This window comes from Capsella rubella, unplaced genomic scaffold (assembly GCF_000375325.1).
Source record: "Capsella rubella cultivar Monte Gargano unplaced genomic scaffold, Caprub1_0 scaffold_8, whole genome shotgun sequence".
Taxonomy (NCBI): Eukaryota; Viridiplantae; Streptophyta; class Magnoliopsida; order Brassicales; family Brassicaceae; genus Capsella; species Capsella rubella.
The window spans coordinates 11,425,679-11,446,059 of record NW_006238916.1 but is presented as its reverse complement, the minus strand read 5'-3'; the positions used below and the strand labels follow the sequence as shown (position 1 = coordinate 11,446,059).

Below are 20,381 nucleotides of genomic sequence, written 5' to 3'. Positions count from 1 at the left end.
ATTGTTGTTTTAAACACTCCATCCTCTACATACACGAAAATATTTACGTTTTGAGAGTTCTTGTAGTTTCCATAAAGTTAGTAAACAATGTCTCACACATTTCTTTTTATTCTTAAAGAAAATAATACAAGAACTGGAAACTTTTTCGAAAATCAAACTTCGAGAAGGAGAGGGTTGACAAGTTCATATATCCCAATCGAATTTAATAATTTTTGAGATAGACAAATTAGCGTAACTGTCTCACCCTATCCAAGAATTTTATTCATATCTCTCTTATAAGCTTTCTTTAATATTATTTTACAAAAAAAGTTTTCAACGTCTATTTCGTATTTAGACACAACTATGTCCCTATGGTCCTCATATATAGTCTCCTTGTGAGTGAGAGAGAGAGAGATAGAGAAAATTTTGTTGTGGCATAGTTCCAATAATGGCAAAGACGAATCAAGCCATCACTATATGTTCCTCCCTTCTTCTGCTCCTACTCTCTGCAACAACTTCTCATCCCCTTTGCTCAGATTCAAGTAAGTGTACTTTGTCTTCATGTCGTTTTGAGTTTTAAGTCTTCTTGTCTTCATGTCGTTTTGATGATGAGTGTCTTTTTTTCGTCTTTTTGTCAGAGACTCCAGTCAACAACAACGAGACGCTTCAGTTCTGCGATTCCTACACAGGACGGTCTTGCTGCACTTCCAAAGATGATCTTCAATTGCAGAATCGCTTCAACTCCATGAACATCTCTGACTCAAACTGTTCTTCCCTTCTCAAATCCATTCTCTGTGCTGTAAGTCTAATTCAAATCCCCAAACATACCCAGAAACTAATTCACTTTCAGTTCCCTCAATTAAATCAACAAAATCCAAAACCCCCCATTAGCTTGCAATAGTATGATTCTGAATTTCTTGAGTTTGTTGTTGTTTGATTTCCTCAGAAATGTGATCAGTCCTCAGGACAACTATTCAATGGTGATGATACTTCTCAAATTCCAATTCTTTGCAACTCAACTTCACAAGACTTATGCTCAAAACTATGGGATTCATGTCAGAACATCTCCATAGTCTCTTCTCCCTTTAGTCCCACTCTACTAGGTGGTGCCACTTCGCCTTCACCTTCCTCCAACTCATCGACATTAACCGATCTATGGAAATCCCAAACCGAGTTCTGTACCGCCTTTGGTGGACCATCTCAGACCAACAACAACATAACCAAATGCTTCAATGGTAAACCGGTTAACAAAGGCACCGGTGGTGGTGATGAGGATGATGTAAAGAAGCCACCTAAAGGAATATGTCTTGAGAAGATAGGAACCGGGTCTTACCTAAACATGGTGGCTCATCCCGATGGTTCCAACCGGGCTTTTTTCTCTAACCAACCTGGTAAGATCTGGTTAGGAACAATACCGGATCAAGACTCTGGTAAACCGATGGAAATCGACGAATCGACTCCTTTTGTTGACATAACCGATCAAGTCAGTTTCGATACGCAGTTTGGTATGATGGGAATGGCGTTTCATCCTAAATTCGCAGACAACGGGCGGTTTTTTGCGTCTTTTAACTGCGATAAAGTCAAATCTCCTGGATGCTCTGGTCGTTGTGCTTGCAATTCTGATGTGAATTGTGATCCTTCTAAGCTCCCTAAAGACGATGGTGCTCAGCCTTGTCGTTTTCAGACCGTTGTGGCTGAGTATACCGCAAACGGTACTTCCTCGAGCCCTTCAACGGTAAGTTTCTAAACCAAACCAAAACAAAAACCTCAGTTTCTTGGATATCAAGAATCTAAAAGAGATTGTTGCTTTTATAACTGTGTAGGCAAAGATTGGTAAAGCCTCTGAAGTGAGGAGAATTTTCACTATGGGACTTCCGTATTCTTCATCTCACGGTGGTCAGATTCTCTTTGGACCTGACGGGTATTTGTATCTCATGACTGGTGACGGAGGAGGCGTTTCAGATACTCACAACTTTGCACAGAACAAGAAGTCGTTGCTTGGCAAAATCCTGAGGCTTGATATTGATGTTATGCCAAGTTAAGTGACGATATCGATCACCAAAAGCACTGCATGTTGGGAGTTTTAGTTTGGTGTTTTAACACGTATTTTTGTTTGATAATACTCTGCAGGCGTATCTGATATCACTAAGCTTGGTTTATGGGGTAACTACTCTATCCCTAAGAACAATCCTTTCCAAGGAAATGAAAACGAGCAGCCTGAGATTTGGGCTTTAGGGCTACGAAATCCATGGCGTTGCAGCTTCGATTCCGAAAGACCAGATTACTTCTTGTGCGCGGATGTCGGAAAGGTTTGTCTTTTCCTTACAGTTCAAGCATCCAACTCTGTGATGATGCAGAGTGTCTAATGAAGTTATTGCTATGTAACAGGATACATATGAAGAAGTTGATATCATAACAATGGGTGGAAACTATGGCTGGAGAACTTACGAAGGACCTTACGTTTTCTCACCGTTATCGCCTTTCGGAGAAAATGTTTCCACGGATTCAAACCTGACATTCCCAATTCTCGGTTATAACCACTCTGAAGTGAACAAGCATGAAGGATCAGCTTCCATTATCGGAGGTTACTTCTATCGATCCAACACTGATCCTTGCTCTTATGGAACGTAAGTCAAAAACTAAACCATATAAATATAACCCAAAATCCAAATACCTAAAACATTAAATCCTCAAACCCTTTTGTTTCAGGTACTTGTATGCAGATCTTTATGCAAACGCAATGTGGGCAGCTATCGAATCACCACAAGATAGTGGAAACTTCACGGACTCTCTAATACCGTTTAGTTGCAGCAAGGATTCGCCTATGAAATGTACCGCTGCTCCAGGAGGAGCTAGCTCAGGACCTGCTCTTGGTTACATCTACTCTTTTGGACAAGACAATAACAAAGACATACATTTGCTCACGAGCTCTGGTGTATACCGAATGGTTCGTCCTAGTCGTTGTAACTTAGCTTGCTCCAAAGAAAACACGACCGCTTCTGCCGGAAAACAGAGCCCTGATGCTGCTTCTCCTCCTCAGTCTTTACCTTCTTCCGCAAGAAAGCTCTGTTTTTCTGTGTTTTTGTTATTGTCGTTGTTGTTGATGTTTTTAACTGTGTAATTAGATTAGTACAATGATTGTTTCAACCTTTGTTTTGTAACAATTCTTATGGATATTGTTCAAAAACTATTTTCTGATTGCTTATATTAGAAGAGATCATATATAATAAACCATCAAGTATGCTAAAAATGAAGAATGTCTCTTTAAATTTTGTTCCAGAAAACTAAACAATTAATTAAGCATTATGATACTTCCGAATGTATTGATTTCTAAATTCTGATATATGAGTTTTTTTCTTTTGTTCTGTCGCAATGTGATCAATTTCTCAGGAACAATCGTTGTGTTGGTTGATATTTCATTTGGCCGACCAATTCAACAAAATTATGAAACAAATAGTTCCAATCATTTGCTGGTAACGCAAGTAAAACAAATAGTTCCATTGTATTACATGACACACTATTATTGAAGTTAACAACAAACTGAATGTTGATAATCTAGTTAAAAGGAAAGAAAACAATCATAGCATTCAAAAAAAAAAAAATAAAAAAAAAATAAAAAAAAAAAAAAATCATAGCATTCAAGTTTCCAAGTCCATTATGCTTTCACTCTAATCCATAAACTTGAAAAATATTGGCATTCAAGTTTCCAAGTGGAGTATGTTTTCACTCTTATCCATAAGAATGAAAAATAAATATAAGTTGGTATCAAGCTTAGTAAACTAGTGTTCCTGTATTCCTCTAATCCAAACCTTTCTCATATCATTCTTGTGTAAATCATAACAAATAATGTAATAAGGGGAAATCACACGGACACATAGTTTCCAACATAAATCTTCATAGACTAAGTTGCTATGGTCGGCTAAAAATAAACTACTAAACCAGCTGCAAAGAAACTTCTGCTTAGAATAGATCACATTCTTGCGATGGTAAAAATGAAATGAGATTGTAGATCATAAATTAGACTTAATCAATGAGCTTGATCTATCAACTTAATGAGAGAAACACATTCATTTTTCATAGCCTCAACTAAAAAACGAAAAAAAGAATTAATATCTTCATTCTCAATCTCATTCTTCGAAATAGAATTAGAGACGATTAAAAGGATCATGGATAATTCACAGTTTCAAATGCGAAACAATGTTCCCCGCACGGTTCCATCACAAAGTGAAGAAAGCCACTTTTATTTTAGATAACGTTCTTGTATAATGCAGCAAATCAACTGAAAATTTCAATTCTACCAGAGTTAACTTAAAAAGCCAAGTGTCATTGTTGCTTCCATTATTGTTGCTCGAGCATCATTCATGGTTATGATATATATAATTCTTTGATTCTGCTTCGGCAGAACCTCTTATTCAGAAATGATTTGGCTTAACAGGAAAGAAGAACAAGTATATAACAATTGTTATTTTTGTAACAAAGGGAAAATAAAATTACGAAAGAGATAGTTTGGTTGAATTATTGTAAGGTAAGAACAATTACATGTTCATAATTTTATAGCTAAGAAGCAGAAATTCAAATTTCCAAGTGCATAATGCTTTCACTGTCATCCATAAACTCGAAATAAAAAAATAAGTTAGTGTCAGGCTTACGAAACCAGTGTTTCGGTATTCCTCTGATTCGAACCTTTCTCAAATCATTTTTTTGCACATCATATAAGAGAATGTAATAAGGGGAACACAACAATAAGGGTGCAAAGATAATCTCGCCGTTATGAGTAGTACCTTTAACCTTCCATTTAGTGTACTTATTGACTAAATGCATCTGACAAGGCTGTAAAACCAGAGATTTCCTCGACCATTCTCCAGCGTCTTCCAAGACCCACAACTCCACCAAACCTTTGCGTCTAAGACGGGTATGATCAAAAACAGATGGTTTTCCACCATACTCTATAAAATCAATGGGCTTAAATGCAGACACCAGAGGAGGACCTTGGATCATTTTGAACTCTTCAGACCTTACGTCAAAACTGACAATGATATCGTCAGACATACAAGTGGAAGCCAAATAATATATGACTCCATTGATGCACAGCCCTAGTCTTGTAGGAATATGAGGTTGATCGAGCTCAATTCGTTTCCAGGAACCTCCGGGTTCTAGTACGAAGACCCAATGCTCTGAGGTTATCCTCTTGATTTTTTTGGAGGATACCACAATGATGCAGACTACTTTGTATTGATCAAGAACAGGATCGTGTCCGAAAAAGTAGAGGACACTCTTACGATAGTCTTCTTGAGCAAAAATGTTGGATTTGACTGCCGGTAAGGTTACACTTTGTCTAGTCGTAGGATTATAGATACACGCTCTTCTGCAAACAATGTATAGAATCAAGCCGCGAAGAAGCTTCATATTACGTCCTCCCATCCCTGGCAATGTCAAATCCTGGTCGAACGATGTAGCATTATTACTACTAGACGAAGAAGATGTGAACAATAGCAGTGCAGACTCGCGAGGGTTATAGCAGACCGCCATTGAATTACACTCGAGGTGGTCCACCAAACTCATGTATAGACGACGAGGTGGTCGCGGTGGGGATGCGACCGTAAGATAATGGTTGCTAAAACATCGAGAACGGATAAGTGAAAACCAGAGCTTTGAAACGCACTTGAACCTCATCAGCGATCTACCAGGCAATCTAGTCAGAATCTCGATCAGCAGATCCAAGTGAATCTCCGGTGCGCCCCCTCTTCTTCTTCTCATTGCTTTTGACGACTTTTTCTTCCATTGACAAGATGAAATCAGAGCTAGAGACATAACCATAGCTACTAATTTCACAAGCGCCCCCAATACTTTTATATTAAACTCCTTACTTTTTTAATCATATAAGAGCAGGAAATTTTGATAAAAACATAATTTTTCTAAGGAAAGAGTAATATAAAAGAATGCTCTTTCTGAGATCTGAATAAGAGAGACAAAACAGAGTCACGATTCTAGGTTTTCAAGATCTTTGTCAAACTGGGATCTCTTCTTTCATACACTCTCAAACGGCGCCGTTTGATTTTACTCTAATCTAAGGATAAGTAGCCAACTGTTTGGGCTACCAATAATTGGGCCTTGGGATTAGTCGCAATTGCTTCAGAAATATTAAAGAAGGAATACTAGTTTTCAGTTTGGGCTGATCTAATGATTTTTTCAAGAAGTCAAACACATGTAACTGGAAGCATGAAGTCTGATGATGGATGGATATGTTACCGGGTCATTAGCTTACCGGGTCTAAGCAGACTCCTCGTTTGATCATCTTTGAACCTTACCAGCAATTTTCTCATCTGACTACCAAACCTTAGCTGATTTCCAACCAGCCATCACACTGATATAGCAATCAGAACAACATCCAAAAGCATCAAAGTTTTCACTTTGTGATTTGCAGAAGATGCACACTTATAATCTTCAAGTTTTGAGTCTTGAGAATTGCTGGGACGATTCTGATCTTCACACCAACACTGATCAAATACCTGAACTCATGCACCATAATCCAATTTTACGCAAGAGAACCGGTCATAACAGTTTTGAGGAAAACAAGATCATAATTGTCCATGAAAGGGACAATGACAATGTCACAAAAGAATTCAGCTTCCTTCTTTAGATTCACATTCCCTTCCTTCCGCGAGTGATGGCAAGATAAACACCTAAGTTTAGATTGAGAATTAATATTCGTAGATTTAAAAGCTCTTAACTCTAACCTAGAAGAGCAAGACCAAACCAGGATCAGATCAATTGTTTACTAGTTTAAGTTTACCTGTGCAGCAAAAAACCTAGCCACTACTTTGAAAGATTTAACGAGTTTATGTTGCTGTGAGGAATTCGTGAAGCAAGGATGCCAATGAACATACCAACTTGCTCATTATGAAGTGATGAGGCTTGACAATTGCTATACTAAAATATTTGAGAGAGAAGGAGTCAAGGAAATATTGCTGAGATTCGATCCAAATCACAAATCCAAAAGCAGAAATCCCACAAGTAAATCCCTGTTTTCCATGGTAAACTAAATCCAAATCACAAACCAAAACAAGTGTATTGCTCAATCACGGGATTTAATGAGAGTTTACAAATCCTTGTTGAGCTCACTGCAAAGTAAATCCCTGTGTTTGCTGGCTGAGTTTAGAAGTCATCACGCTCCCGATCGTACTTCTTCTTACCCTTCCTATGACCAAACTTCCGTTTCTGTGCTGCAGTGAGGCTCATGCTCCCAGGACCTTTATTGAGCTTTTTCCTTGCAGACCGGCTAAGTGGAGGCTTAGCGTCTGGCACAACGGGAGAACGTTGAACAGAGCGTGGGAGATCTCTGATCAAATGATGTCTGATGACAGTCAGACCTGTCACAACAACAACAAAAAAAAAACAAAACACAGGAAAGAAAATCAAAATCCAACATATCAATCACGGAGGTAAATTTAAGAAGAAGGACCAAATTCAATATGTACTGTCGTGTTTCTCATTGACATGTACTATCTGGGAATCAGAGGGCCAGAGAGATGCACGAACTGATTAATAATGAAAATGAGAAGATCAGTGCAATTAGGAGATACAGATAACTAATAACAACTGGAAAAACAGTAAAACATGCCAGCATCAAACTAATCCTAAGCTCAGTTCTGAAGCAAAGGTGTTAAAGAATTAGCAAAGAGCAAATTAGAACAATGGAAATGATAATCCCCTTGCAAAAAGTATGTATCCGCATATAATCATAAGCTATTTTTAAATCCCACACAGAAACAGAGTTAGATACTGCTCAACAATATGCGATTGCAGAATGTCAACAGAATCAGAAGCTAAAAGTGAAGAAGATAGATAACGAATTCGAGATTAAGCTAGGAGAAGATCACAAAAGTTTCTAAAGAAATCAACTATCAATTAAACAGGACATGATTAAGGTTATCAACAAGACGAAGCAAATCAAAGAAGAAGCTAATCTGATGATGAAATTAAAATCACAGAACATAATATTAATCTCTGACATACAGTTTGTGGTGGATTTGGAAACGATGGGATCATTCTTAGATGAAGCTACTTCAGAAGACGATTCTGCACAACAATATAATCGAAAACCATAAGAACCTTAGACTGCAGTTGAAATTCAGTTTCCATGATAAAATCAAAGAATCGAAGACATAATAGTTAAAGATCTGCAACACACACATCGATCAACACATCGTTCTCAGTAATACTATCCTCAGATGAAGGGACTTCAGAAGACGATTCTGTACAAGAAACACAACGACGATAATCGGAAGAATCGTAGACTGAAATCGAAATCGGAGGTTCCATAACTACAGATCCGCGAGATACCTTTGCCAAGGATTGATTCGGAATCAGTAAGGTTATTCTCAGGTGAAGCGATTTCAGAAGCAATACTGGTACTCACAGCCGATTCTATACCAGAAACACACAAACAACAAATCGAAACCCATAAGGACCGAAGAGTGAAATTGAAATCTCAGTTTCCATAACAAAATCAAAGAATCGAAGATACCTTTCGGGATTGTTTCAGAAGCAGCGAGTTTCTTCTCATATGAAGCGATTTGAGAGACGACATTGTTGCTCACAGTCGATTCTAGTGAAGAAACACACAAAAAGCGAAATCGAGTCCGTAAGAATCGCAAAACTGACTTTGAAACCTCAGATTCCCTAAGAAAATCGAAGAATCGAAGGCAAGAGAGATGTAGATCTGCAAAATACCGCGCTCTTTTCCAGATTTCTTCCATGGTTTCAGCTTGAGCTTCAGCGCCAAAAACAGCTTTCTCCTCATTTTCGATTTTCAATTTCAAAATGAATTGAAAATTAGAAACAAATGCTGTATAAAAATAAAATTGTTGAGTCGATGGGGCCAACCCGAAAAGGCCAAGGCCCATTACTTATTAGTTGGGCTATTTAAGAAAATTAATTAGCATAACTGCATAATTTCTAATATTTTTGTTTTTTTTTTTTTGGTAAAAGGTTAAGTTAACCTCTTGTAGTGGATTTTTGGTAAAAGGTTTAAAAAAAATTGTGTAAAATTGTACAAGTAAATGTTGCATGAAACTTCAATGGTTGTATTTAAATGGCATTTTTGTATCATGTCACATTTTATAATGTAGTATAAAATTAGTGATTTGCTGTTTATAATGTTGCATGAAGCAACAATTTATGATCTTACACATACACTCAGAAGATGCGACGTTGTTGTTAGCGAGATCATTCCATTCCGTTTTTGTACCTAAAAAGTTACTATTAAGAAGCAAACAACACCTTAGCATAACATTATATACCATTTTCATTTGATAGTGCGTGACTGCGTGTTATAACATATTTCATGATGATGTATGACCACATTATGTGAATCCAATGGCGGGTGCAAAAAATTATTTAATAAAAAAATATTCGTAACAAAAACTTTAATTATTGTTTACTCTGCGCTCATTCATATACTGAAATCTTTTTATCATTTTTTCATTAGTGACAGAATTAAGCAACTATTTTTCAGTATAACATACAAAACAATCATTTAGAAATTGGTCTATGATGTGGTTGCGAGACCGGTCCTTCTAATTTTTTTTAACAAAAATCCCTTAATTTTACCTAGGGAAATAATATTGAATATTGATTATTGAACCTTAAACAAAAATGATTTCACATACAGTTTTTATACTGTTATCATAAAAATATTATGGGCTTATAAACTAAGAAATATCAACAAATAGAGCTTTTGTCTAATAAACCATTATAATGGTACGCGTATATTAGATGTTCATCATGTCGAGTAAACAATGTGGCAATATAGGATTCATTATATTGGTTAACAATTCTGTTTTTTTTTTTTTAATCATACTGTAGTTTTTACAGTAGTATATAGAACTCAATTTGGATAGCTTTTAGGTACTCAATTTTGAGAGTTCATATTGTAGCTTTTTAGTACTCCATCCGTTTTTATATAAATGCTTTTTTACAGTTATAAAAAAAAAAAACTCACAAATCTATGCAAACCTATTAGAATTTTATTAATTTAAACAATTTATATTTTGCATATTGTTTTCTTATTGGTTGAATTATGTCAAAGTAGCTATTAAATGATGTTTTAGTTTACATATAAACGATACTAAATTATTCTTTAATATGTATGCACAATCCTTAAAAAATCATATATATATATATATATATATATACATATAAGAATGGGATGAGTAATAAATTAATCTATCTTCGACAAGTTTACAATAAAAGCATATATCAACGATTGGTTCTTTTTCTGGTACTGGTAGCATAAGTAAATAAAATTATGAAATATATAGTTCCACTGTATTACACACTACTATTGAAGTTAACAATAATTAAATGTTGTTAAACTGGAAGGAAAACAAAACAAAACCATACAGTAATAATGGCATTCAAGTTTCCAAGTGCAGTATGCTTTCACCACTCTTATCCATAAGCTTGAAAAAGAAACGTAAGTTGCTATCATTCTTACTAAACCAGTGCTCCGGTATTCCTCTAATCCAAACCTTGCTCATATCATTCTTTTGTAGATCATAAAAAATAATGTAATAAGGGGAAATCAATGGTATTGGTGCCAAGATTACCTCGCCGTCTTGAGTTGTACCTTCTACCGACAAATCAATGTCGTTATCGACTAAATGCAACTGACAAGGCTTCAAAAACAGAGATGTTCTCGACCATTCTCCACCAACTTCCAAGACCCATAAGTCCACCAAATTTGTTTGTCTCATATTGGTATAATCAAAAACAGCTGGTTTTCCACCATACTCTATAAATCCTACAAACTTACCATATGAAGACACCTCCGGAGGTGCTTGGATCATATTGAACTCTTCAGACATGACGTCAAAACTAACAACAATATTATTGGCGAGGGATGTATTGTATAATTACGTTATATTTGCTGTCTAGTTTAGTAAAGTATCTTTACATATTTTAGGTTATTTGTAATCGTGTATATAAGGCAAAGCCTACACATCTTAATAAAGCGAGAAAACCTTTTACACTAAACAAGGTTTTGACATGGTATCAGAGCTTAACCTAATTTTTTAGGTTCTACGATCCTCTGTGTCCTCTCCATATTTTGATTTTCTCTCCTTCTCTTGACCTTAGTATCATCGATCTATTCTTATCGAGATACTCTCTTGAACATGTCGGGTGAAGAAGAAGATGGTTCCTCCGTTACTAAACAACGACCTACACGGACTGAGTCAACACGTCGACGGATTGATCCGTATGATCTCTCTTCTGGAGATAATCCAGGCTCAGTCATCTCACAACCACAGTTGCGAGGTCCTAACTATGACGAGTGGGCACTTAACATACGGCTTGCGTTACGCGCAAGAAAGAAATTTGGTTTTGCGGATGGTTCAATCCCTAAACCAGCAGATGATTCTGAAGATATAGAAGATTGGTGGGCGAATAATGCTATGGTGGTCTCTTGGATCAAGCTCACGGTTGCTCCGGATCTAAGCAGTTCTCTTTCGCATCATGAGGTCGCTTATGATTTGTGGACGCATATACAAAAACGTTTTGCCGTGAAGAATGGTCAAAGAGTTCAAAGATTAAAAACAGAGCTTGCAAATTGCCAACAGAAGGGTACAGCGGTAGAAGCTTATTACGGGAAACTCACTAAACTATGGACAAGTCTAGGTGATTTTCAACGTGCAAAAACAGCAGAAGAGATCGCAAAGGAACGTGAAGAAGACAAGTTACATCAATTTCTTATGGGTTTGGATGAGAGTGTTTTCGGTGCTGTAAAATCATCTCTTCTCTCTCGCGATCCTCTTCCATCTCTTGATGAAGCGTATCAAGTGGTCTCTCAAGAGGAGGAGTTAAAACGTGCTGGTCGGTTGCTTGAAGAACGTAATGAAGGAGCTAGTTTTGTTGTCCGTGTTGCTCCTCGCTCAAACCAGTCACCGCCAGTTCGTGATCCTAATGCGATATGTACGAGCTGTGGAAGGAAAGGGCATTTAGTTGACAATTGTTTTAGGAAGATTGGTTATCCGTGGTGGTGGGGTGATAGACCACGTACGAAGCTTACTCCTCCACAACAAGGCGTTTCTTCATCACAACAAGGTGTTGATCGTCGTGTGTCTTCTGCTCCGGTTAAGGGAGGTGAGCATGCACATGCTCATCATGTTGAGTCCTCCTCTCCAGCATACGTGGCAAATACAGAGGTTACGGATGCTGATCGGGTTGGGTTTTCTAGTTTGAGTGACCAGGAATGGAAAAAATTGAAAGAGATGCTTGGAGTCCGTAACTCGATGTCTAATGATCGCCTCTCCGGTAAGTTCTTTATTGAATCTTGGGTAATTGATACTGGTGCCTCAAATCATATGAGAGGAAGTTTAGAGTTTCTCATGGATGTTTGTGAGATGGCTCCTATGTTTATCAAATTACCGGATGGTCGGTTTACGATATCTACAAAGCAAGGGACGGTGTCACTTGGGTCTCATTTGCGGTTACTCAACGTGTTTTTTGTGGCTGGTTTACAATGTCATCTCATCTCGGTTTCGCAGTTAACCAGAGATTGTGGATGCATCTTCCAGATATCTGATAAGCTTTGTGTTGTTCAGGACCGCATCACACAGACGGTGATTGGAGCCGGTGAGCAGCAGAATGGACTATATTTTTTTCGAGGGATGGCTTCCGCAGCGGTAACACAAGTTTTGGACAAGCAACCTCAAGACGTGTGGCACCGGCGGCTTGGACATCCTTCTTCTACGGCGATGGATATGTTGGATTTATCGAATTCTTGTAGTAGTAGTGATTTTGATTCCAAGACATGTGACGTTTGTATTCGTTCAAAACAAACACGTGATTCCTTTCCTTTGAGTACTAATAAAACTTCTGCGGTTTTTGAGCTAGTTCACTGTGATCTATGGGGTCCCTACCGGACTACGGCTATTTGTGGATCAAGATTTTTTCTCACTATTGTTGATGATTATTCACGTGCGGTGTGGATTTTCTTATTGCCAAATAAATCTGAAACTGCGACTACTCTTCGTGATTTCATTTCGCTTGTTGAGCGTCAATTTGAAACACAAGTGAAGACAATTCGGAGTGATAATGGGTCTGAATTTATGAGTCTTGGTGGATTTTTTCGACAAAAAGGCATTCTACATGAGACTTCTTGTGTGGGAACTCCACAACAGAATGGCCGTGTGGAACGCAAGCATCGTCATATTCTTAACGTTGCTCGGGCTGTCCGTTTTCAAGCTAATATACCTATTGAATTTTGGAGTTTTTGCGTTCTTACGGCTGGTTATCTCATTAACCGGACTCCAACAAAGGTTTTAGGTGGGAAGACTCCATTTGGGATACTCTATAAGCGCCCTCCTCCTATGAATCATTTACGCATTTTTGGTTGTCTATGTTATGTACATAACCAACGTCATGGGGGAGATAAATTTGCTTCTAGAAGTAATCGATCCATATTTCTTGGTTATCCTTTTGGGAAAAAAGGGTGGAAAGTGTATAATCTTGAAACTGGGGTAATCTCGATCTCTCGTGATGTTGTCTTCATCGAAACCGAGTTTCCATTTGCTACAACTTCCTCACGTTCTCTATCACCATCATCCACGTCCTCCGTTCCTCCTCTGATTCATGATCCTGACGTTGTTGATATTTTTTCTGATGAAGTGATACAGCCGACAGTAGCTCCATTGGTTGATGATGGTTCTCCTCCTCGTGTATCTCGTCCTTCGATTACACCTCCGCTACTTGTTTCTCCTCCGGCTGACATTACGACACCTCTCCCGTCAAGTGTCTCTTCTTCTCGGGTATCGTTGTCGGAACTGCCACCGGCGAGTTCTACTCCAACACCATGTACGCCTTCTGTGTTGGAGCCTATCCCTATTGATTTTTCTGATACAGTTGAACCAGCTGCTCCTATGGGGAAAGGATGTAGATCGAAGTTTCCTAATGTTCGTCTTCATGATTATGCGACTAATACGACGCATGTAGGATCCGATAGTGATTTTGTTGACACATGTTGGTATCCGATTGATTCATACATTGATTGTGCTCAGTTTTCTGATCATCATCGGGCATTTTTGGCTGCAATTACAGCTGGAGTCATTCCTCGTACGTTCGCAGAGGCTGCTGAAGACGACAATTGGCGTGAGGCTGTCCGTGTTGAAATTGATGCACTTGAGGAGCAAGGTACTTGGACTGTCGAGACATTGCCTCCGGGGAAGAAAGCTCTCGGGTGTAAATGGGTTTTCACACTCAAATACAAATCTGATGGCACCCTAGAGCGTTACAAAGCTCGTCTCGTTGTTCTTGGTAACAACCAGACCGAAGGTATTGATTATACGGAGACGTTTGCACCAGTTTGTAAAATGACTACGGTCCGATCATTTTTGGAAGTTGCAGTTGCTCGAGATTGGGAGGTCCATCAAATGGACGTCCATAACGCATTTCTCCATGGTGATTTAACTGAAGAGGTGTTTATTCGTCTTCCTCCGGGGTTTCGCACTAATGATAAGAATCTGGTTTGTCGGTTACACAAGTCCTTATATGGTCTTTGTCAAGCTCCGAGGTGTTGGTTTTCTAAACTCTCACACTCCCTCAAAGAGTATGGTTTCCAACAATGCTTAAAGGATTACTCTTTGTTCACATTTGCTGATCTTGACACACGCCTCCATGTGTTGGTCTATGTGGACGATTTAATTATTTGTGGTAGCTCTTCGAAGGTAATTGCCGATTTTAAAGAATATCTTGGTAAATGTTTTCAGATGAAGGACCTTGGTATCTCTAAGTATTTTTTAGGCATTAAAGTGGCTCGTAATTCTTCCGGGATGTATTTGTCTCAACGCAAATATACTCTTGATATTATTGCGGATACGGGTTTACTTGGTGCTAAACCGGTGTCTCACCCGATTGAACAAAACCACAAGTTGGCCTCTGCTGTTGGTGACACACTCCCAGACCCATTTCGTTATCGCCGTTTGGTTGGACGACTTATCTATCTTCGTATCACTAGGCCGGAATTGTCCTATGCTATACATGTTTTGTCTCAGTTTATGCATGCTCCTAAGCAAGCACATTGGGATGCTGCTCTTCGGGTCGTATGTTATCTTAAAGGTCGGCCGGGACAGGGCATTCTACTACGGGCTGGTTCTGATCTTCATCTTACGGCGTGGTGTGATTCTGATTATTCTGGTTGTCCGTTGACACGTCGATCTCTCACAGCCTGGTTTATTCAACTTGGTGGCTCTCCGATCTCGTGGATAACACGGCAGCAAGACGTCGTCTCTCGATCCTCCGCTGAAGCAGAGTATCGAGCTATGGCTGATACGGTTTCTGAGATTTTATGGTTGCGCGAGTTACTCACTGCTCTTGGAGTTGATTGCTCAGCTCCTATTCCTCTCCACTGTGATAATCAAGCTGCAATTCACTTGAGTAAAAATCCGGTTTTTCATGAACGAACTAAGCATATTGAGAACGATTGTCATTTTATTCGGGATGAGATTGTGCGGGGTGTCATTGTTCCTCAATACGTTTCTACTAAAGTTCAGCTCGCCGACCTCCTAACCAAAGCTCTTGGTCGCAAAGAGTTTGATAGTTTTCTAGGCAAGCTGGGTATTTGGGACCTGCATACTCCACCTTGAGGGGGGATATTGGCGAGGGATGTATTGTATAATTACGTTATATTTGCTGTCTAGTTTAGTAAAGTATCTTTACATATTTTAGGTTATTTGTAATCGTGTATATAAGGCAAAGCCTACACATCTTAATAAAGCGAGAAAACCTTTTACACTAAACAAGGTTTTGACAAATATCGCCACGCTTACTAGTGGAAGCCATATAATATACAACTCCGTTGATGCACAGTCCTAGTCTTGTAGGAAGATGAGGTTGACCAAACTCAATTCTTTTCCAGGAACCCCCGGGCTCTACGACAAAGACCCAATGCTCAGAGGTTATCCTCTTAAATCTTTTTGAGGATAATACAACAGTGCAAACTACTTTGTACTGATCAAGAACAGGATCATGTCCCAAAAAGTAGAAGACAGTCTTACGGTAGGATTCTTGAGCAAAGACGTTGGATTTGACGGCGGGTAAGGTTACACTCTGTCTGGTGGTTGGATTGTAGATACACGCCTTTCTGCAAACATTGTGTAGAATCAAGCCACGAAGAACCACCATGTTGCGTCCTCCCATCCCTGGAATTGTCAAATCTTGGTCGAAAGACTCAGCACTACTACTAGACAATGACAGCAGTAAAGTCTCACGGGGGTTGTGGCAAACCTCCATTGAATTACACACGAGGTGTACCACCAAACTCATGTATAAATTAGGTGGTCGGAGTGGAGAAGCAACCGTAAGATCATAACGATTGCTAAAATATCGAGAACGGATAAGAGAAGACCAGAGCATCGAAACGCACTTGAACCTCAACAGCGATTTAGCAGGCAATCTAATCAGAATCTCGATCAGCAGATCCAAAGGGATCTCCGGTGCGACAAAAAAGTCTTCTCCGTTTTGTCGTCGTCTTCTTCCTCTTATTTTTGCCTTTGAGGACCTCTTCTTCTTCCGTTGCATAGACGCAACCATAATAATTACTACAAATGTCTAATTCTTAATCACTAAACCTCTAACCTATGTATAGCACGTCCGAGCTAGGGTTTTTCTTGGTTGTTGCAGTCAAGAAGCTTGCTCGAATCGATTATGGTAATCTTTTATTTATAGCAGTCTTCCTTTTATATTAATATATATCATCAAGTCGGATTGGATTAGTTTTGGATTTTTGGAGAATGCTAATAATTCATGAGTTAAAAAAATAAAGAAGAACAACATTTAACAACTGCTTCTTTTTTTTTTCTTTTTTTCGCAGCAGAAGTAAAATTAAAGTTACATAAAAATAGTTGCATCGTTATTACTCGAAGCAAAAACAATAATAAGATGATAATCTTAGCTTTGAATGTGCTAAGATTATCAAAACTCAATAAAAAAAAAACCTCTCGGACCTGAAGTCAAAACTCAGCAACATAACTTCACCACCATATGGGATTGTTGGGAAGGTGCTCCTACAACGTAATAGATAGTCCCCTTTGATAGCCTTGAACGTTCCTCTATGGCCTCATCGGATTTCCCAATGTGAAAACTTGACAACATGCTCCGACTGATGTTCTAACCCATTAATCACATGTTCTGTTTCTTTGGGTACAACCATGTCATGAATCAATACAACATATTGCATTGAAATTTGAAAATATCATCTATTTTAGAACAAAAATTTATGTCTAACAAATTATTTAACAGAAAACGGAAGAAGTATTAAAACAAAAGAAATAAGAAATATTTGATTAACGATTGTTTGTTTGCAACATGATAACATAACAAAGATATTATAAAATTAATAGTTGCATTGTCTTATTGAAGGCAAAACAATTAGATGATGATAATCTTAGGCTGGAAGGAAAACAATAACAAGTAATGGCAATTAAATTTCCAAATGCATGATGCTTTCACTCTTATCCATATGCTTGAAAAAAAATCTTGCATCACCATCAGGCTTACGAAACCAGTGTTTCGGTATACCTCTGATTCTAACCTTTCTTAGATCGTTCTTTTGCAGATCATAGTAGAGAATGTAATAAGGATAAATCAACGGTCTGTATGCAAAGATAACCTCACCGTTTTGCGTTATACCTTCCACCGTCATATTAATCTTGTTATCGACTAAATGCATCTGACAAGGCTTCAAAACCAGAGATTTCGTCGACCATTTTCCAGCATCTTCAAGTACCCATAAGTCCACCAAACCTTCGCATTTAAGAAGGGTATGATCAATAATAGCTGGTTTTCCAGCATACTCTATAAACGCCACAGGCCAACCTAACTCAGGCAGCACACGAGGTGCTTGGAACATATTGAACTCTTCAGATCTAACGTCAAAACTGACAATGGCTCGGGGAAACAAGCCAGTGGAAGCCATATAATATATAACACCATTGATGCACACTCCTGGTCTTGTAGGAAGATGATGTTTATCAAACTCAATTCTTTTCCATGAACCTCCGGCTTCCAGTACCAAGACCCAATGCTCCGAAGTTATCTTCTTATAACGTTTTGAGGATCTCACAACAGTGCAGACTACTTTGTATTGATCAAGAACAGGATCATGTCCCAAGAAGTAGAGTACACTCTGACGAAATGATTCTTTCGCAAAGAGGTTGGATTTGACGGCGGGTAAGGTTAGGCTTTGTCTGGTGGTGGGATTATAGATACATGCTTGTCTGCAAACAAAATATAGAATCAAGCCGCGAAGAATCACCATGTTACGGCCTCCTATCCCTGGCATTGTCAGAGCCTGGTCGAAAGAGTTTGCACTACTAGACGATGATGATAGCAGTACCGTCTCGCGGGGATTTTGGCAGATCTCCATTGAATTACACTTGAGGTGGTCCACCAAACTCATGTATAGACGAGGTGGTCGCGGTCGTGTGGATGCGACCTTATGATAACGGTTGCTAAAGAATCGAGACCGGATAAGAGAAGACCATAGCTTTGAGACGCACTTGAACCTCATCAGCGATCTAGCAGGCAATCTAGTCAGAATCTCGATCTGGAGATCCAAAGGAATTTCAGGAGCGACCAAATCTTCTCGTCTTCTCTTTCTTTTTCTTCCTCTTCTCATCATCGCCCTCTTCTTCCATGGGAAAGATGAAAACAGAGTTCTAGACATATCTGTTTCGGAAACTTATATGTTCTAATGAATCCCTAGTCCTTAATCATAATCATCATATGCTGTATAGGAGCTGCCAAGCTGCAACTCTTTCTATAATTATTTCTAAAACGTACGTCAGGGTTTTTTTCTTTGCACTAAACCTCTAACCTATGTATAGCACGTCCGAGCTAGGGTTTTTCTTGGTTGTTGGTGTCAAGATGCTTGCTAGTTTCGATTATGGTAATCTTTTATTTATAGCAATCTTTCTTTTATGTCAACAACAACATTTAACAATTGCTTTTTCTTTTTCTTTTTTTTTTTTTTTGCAGCAGAAGTAAAATTAAAGTTACATAAAAATAAGCAAAAACAATAATAAGATGATAATCTTAGCTTTGAATGAGGGGGACAAGAAAAAATAATGGTATTCAAGTTTGCAAGTGCATGATGCTTTCACATTTATCCATAAGCTTCAAACAAAAGTAGGAGCTACTAGACCCGTTGTCTGGACTGGTATCCTTTGATTTCAGCCTTGCTCAAATCGTTCATCTGTAATTCATGAGTTAGCTTAGCTATATATTTATGATTTATACACAAATGGTGAAAGTTTGAAATTTTATTTTGTCTAAGTAAATATATTTATTAATGTATGCAAGTTGAGAAGCACTTCCAAAACACGAATCAAATCCTACTAGGCAATCTGAACATATACACTGATATTTATGATTTATTAACCAAAAATAATGTCATACTAAACCAGTAATTTTGTATAAACGAATCTCATTCTATACTACACATTCGCTCGTTATATTGTCGATAAGGCTCTAGCCCCCTTAACCTGACGACATTTTTTTTTTTTTTGGGTAGGATCATGACTACTTGTGCAACTTTGATCTCATGAATTCTTTTGAGACTCTTGAGCCTTTGAGTATTCAGTTTGGTTCGTTTCGATTTATGTTGAGCCGGGGCTGGGTTGTATTATACCATCTTGATATGAACAATGAATCAAATGGATATTTCCAAACGCATTGTATTCACAACATGATCGATAACACATACTATTAGCATAGAATCGCTACAAGGCGTAGTAGCTTCGATTTCAGTTCTTCTAAAACTGCGTCGTTCCGGATCATAATAGTAGTCATATATATAAAGGGTCATTAGGGCCATATATAAGTTGGAGTATAAAGATCTCACCACCTAAAGTGACACCCGTAAAGCGAGGACACCTTAACCCCTCGAGCGGGATATTAGGCAAGCAAAAAATAGTATTCGACCACTATTGTTTCTCAGCATTCTCCATAACCCACATCTCTGCACCGTTGCTGCAACATGAGCACCATAACTTCCCTTTGAAGTTTACCAGATAGATATGCAGGTTTGTTACTGTAGCTTCAGGACTATTAATATGATCAAATCTCTCGGACCTTTTTACCAAAAAAAAAAAACCCTCTCGGACCTGAAGTCAAAACTCAGCAACATAACTTCACCACCATATGGGATTGTTGGGAAGGTGCTCCTACAACGTAATAGATAGTCCCCTTTGATAGCCTTGAACGTTCCTCTATGGCCTCATCGGATTTCCCAATGTGAAAACTTGACAACATGCTCCGACTGATGTTCTAACCCATTAATCACATGTTCTGTTTCTTTGGGTACAACCATGTCATGAATCAATACAACATATTGCATTGAAATT

General features: G+C 38.4%; 5 protein-coding genes across 5 annotated transcripts; 1 reads left to right on the top strand and 4 right to left on the bottom strand.

Annotated features, from left to right (window-relative positions):
- Positions 1-379: 379 nt before the first annotated feature.
- Positions 380-3,229, top strand: LOC17875450 (HIPL2 protein). Its single transcript, XM_006279519.2, has 7 exons — positions 380-521; positions 618-778; positions 926-1,714; positions 1,803-2,016; positions 2,110-2,288; positions 2,368-2,606; positions 2,689-3,229. The coding sequence occupies exons 1-7, from the start codon at positions 428-430 to the stop codon at positions 3,098-3,100; spliced, it is 2,088 nt and encodes a 695-aa protein (XP_006279581.1). The 5' UTR covers positions 380-427; the 3' UTR covers positions 3,101-3,229.
- Positions 3,230-4,428: 1,199 nt separating this feature from the next.
- Positions 4,429-5,964, bottom strand: LOC17875851 (putative F-box protein At5g62660). The gene has a single exon (XM_006280446.2). It carries the CDS (start codon positions 5,794-5,796, stop codon positions 4,552-4,554), a length of 1,245 nt encoding a protein of 414 aa, XP_006280508.2. The 5' UTR covers positions 5,797-5,964; the 3' UTR covers positions 4,429-4,551.
- Positions 5,965-6,933: 969 nt separating this feature from the next.
- LOC111832589 lies at positions 6,934-8,782 on the bottom strand. The gene is made up of 6 exons (XM_023789895.1): positions 8,713-8,782; positions 8,507-8,587; positions 8,323-8,406; positions 8,175-8,234; positions 7,996-8,058; positions 6,934-7,349 (listed from the first exon to the last, which is right to left on the bottom strand). Exons 1-6 carry the CDS (start codon positions 8,780-8,782, stop codon positions 7,135-7,137), a joined length of 573 nt encoding a protein of 190 aa, XP_023645663.1. The 3' UTR covers positions 6,934-7,134.
- Positions 8,783-10,397: 1,615 nt separating this feature from the next.
- On the bottom strand, positions 10,398-16,569 carry LOC17876910 (putative F-box protein At5g62660). Its single transcript, XM_006282148.2, has 2 exons — positions 15,813-16,569; positions 10,398-10,888 (listed from the first exon to the last, which is right to left on the bottom strand). Exons 1-2 carry the CDS (start codon positions 16,567-16,569, stop codon positions 10,398-10,400), a joined length of 1,248 nt encoding a protein of 415 aa, XP_006282210.2.
- Positions 16,570-17,458: 889 nt separating this feature from the next.
- On the bottom strand, positions 17,459-18,703 carry LOC17875413 (putative F-box protein At5g62660). The gene has a single exon (XM_006280517.2). It carries the CDS (start codon positions 18,701-18,703, stop codon positions 17,459-17,461), a length of 1,245 nt encoding a protein of 414 aa, XP_006280579.2.
- Between the last annotated feature and the right edge of the window lie 1,678 nt (positions 18,704-20,381).

What these genes read in the sequence shown, in the direction of transcription:
- LOC17875851 (XM_006280446.2), bottom strand. Translation starts at nt 5,796, where the DNA reads ATGGTTATGTCTCTAGCTCTGATTTCATCTTGTCAATGGAAGAAAAAG.
- LOC17876910 (XM_006282148.2), bottom strand. Translation starts at nt 16,569, where the DNA reads ATGGTTGCGTCTATGCAACGGAAGAAGAAGAGGTCCTCAAAGGCAAAA. An exon ending in AGTTGTATATTATATGGCTT is followed by an intron (nt 10,889 to 15,812) that starts CCACTAGTAAGC and finishes CGTAATTATACA; the next exon opens with ATACATCCCTCGCCAATAAT.
- LOC17875450 (XM_006279519.2), top strand. Translation starts at nt 428, where the DNA reads ATGGCAAAGACGAATCAAGCCATCACTATATGTTCCTCCCTTCTTCTG. An exon ending in CTTCCTCGAGCCCTTCAACG is followed by an intron (nt 1,715 to 1,802) that starts GTAAGTTTCTAA and finishes ATAACTGTGTAG; the next exon opens with GCAAAGATTGGTAAAGCCTC. An exon ending in GATCCTTGCTCTTATGGAAC is followed by an intron (nt 2,607 to 2,688) that starts GTAAGTCAAAAA and finishes CTTTTGTTTCAG; the next exon opens with GTACTTGTATGCAGATCTTT.
- LOC111832589 (XM_023789895.1), bottom strand. Translation starts at nt 8,782, where the DNA reads ATGAGGAGAAAGCTGTTTTTGGCGCTGAAGCTCAAGCTGAAACCATGG. An exon ending in TGAGAACGATGTGTTGATCG is followed by an intron (nt 8,059 to 8,174) that starts ATGTGTGTGTTG and finishes ATTGTTGTGCAG; the next exon opens with AATCGTCTTCTGAAGTAGCT. An exon ending in TTCCAAATCCACCACAAACT is followed by an intron (nt 7,350 to 7,995) that starts GTATGTCAGAGA and finishes TTGTTGTGACAG; the next exon opens with GTCTGACTGTCATCAGACAT.
- LOC17875413 (XM_006280517.2), bottom strand. Translation starts at nt 18,703, where the DNA reads ATGTCTAGAACTCTGTTTTCATCTTTCCCATGGAAGAAGAGGGCGATG.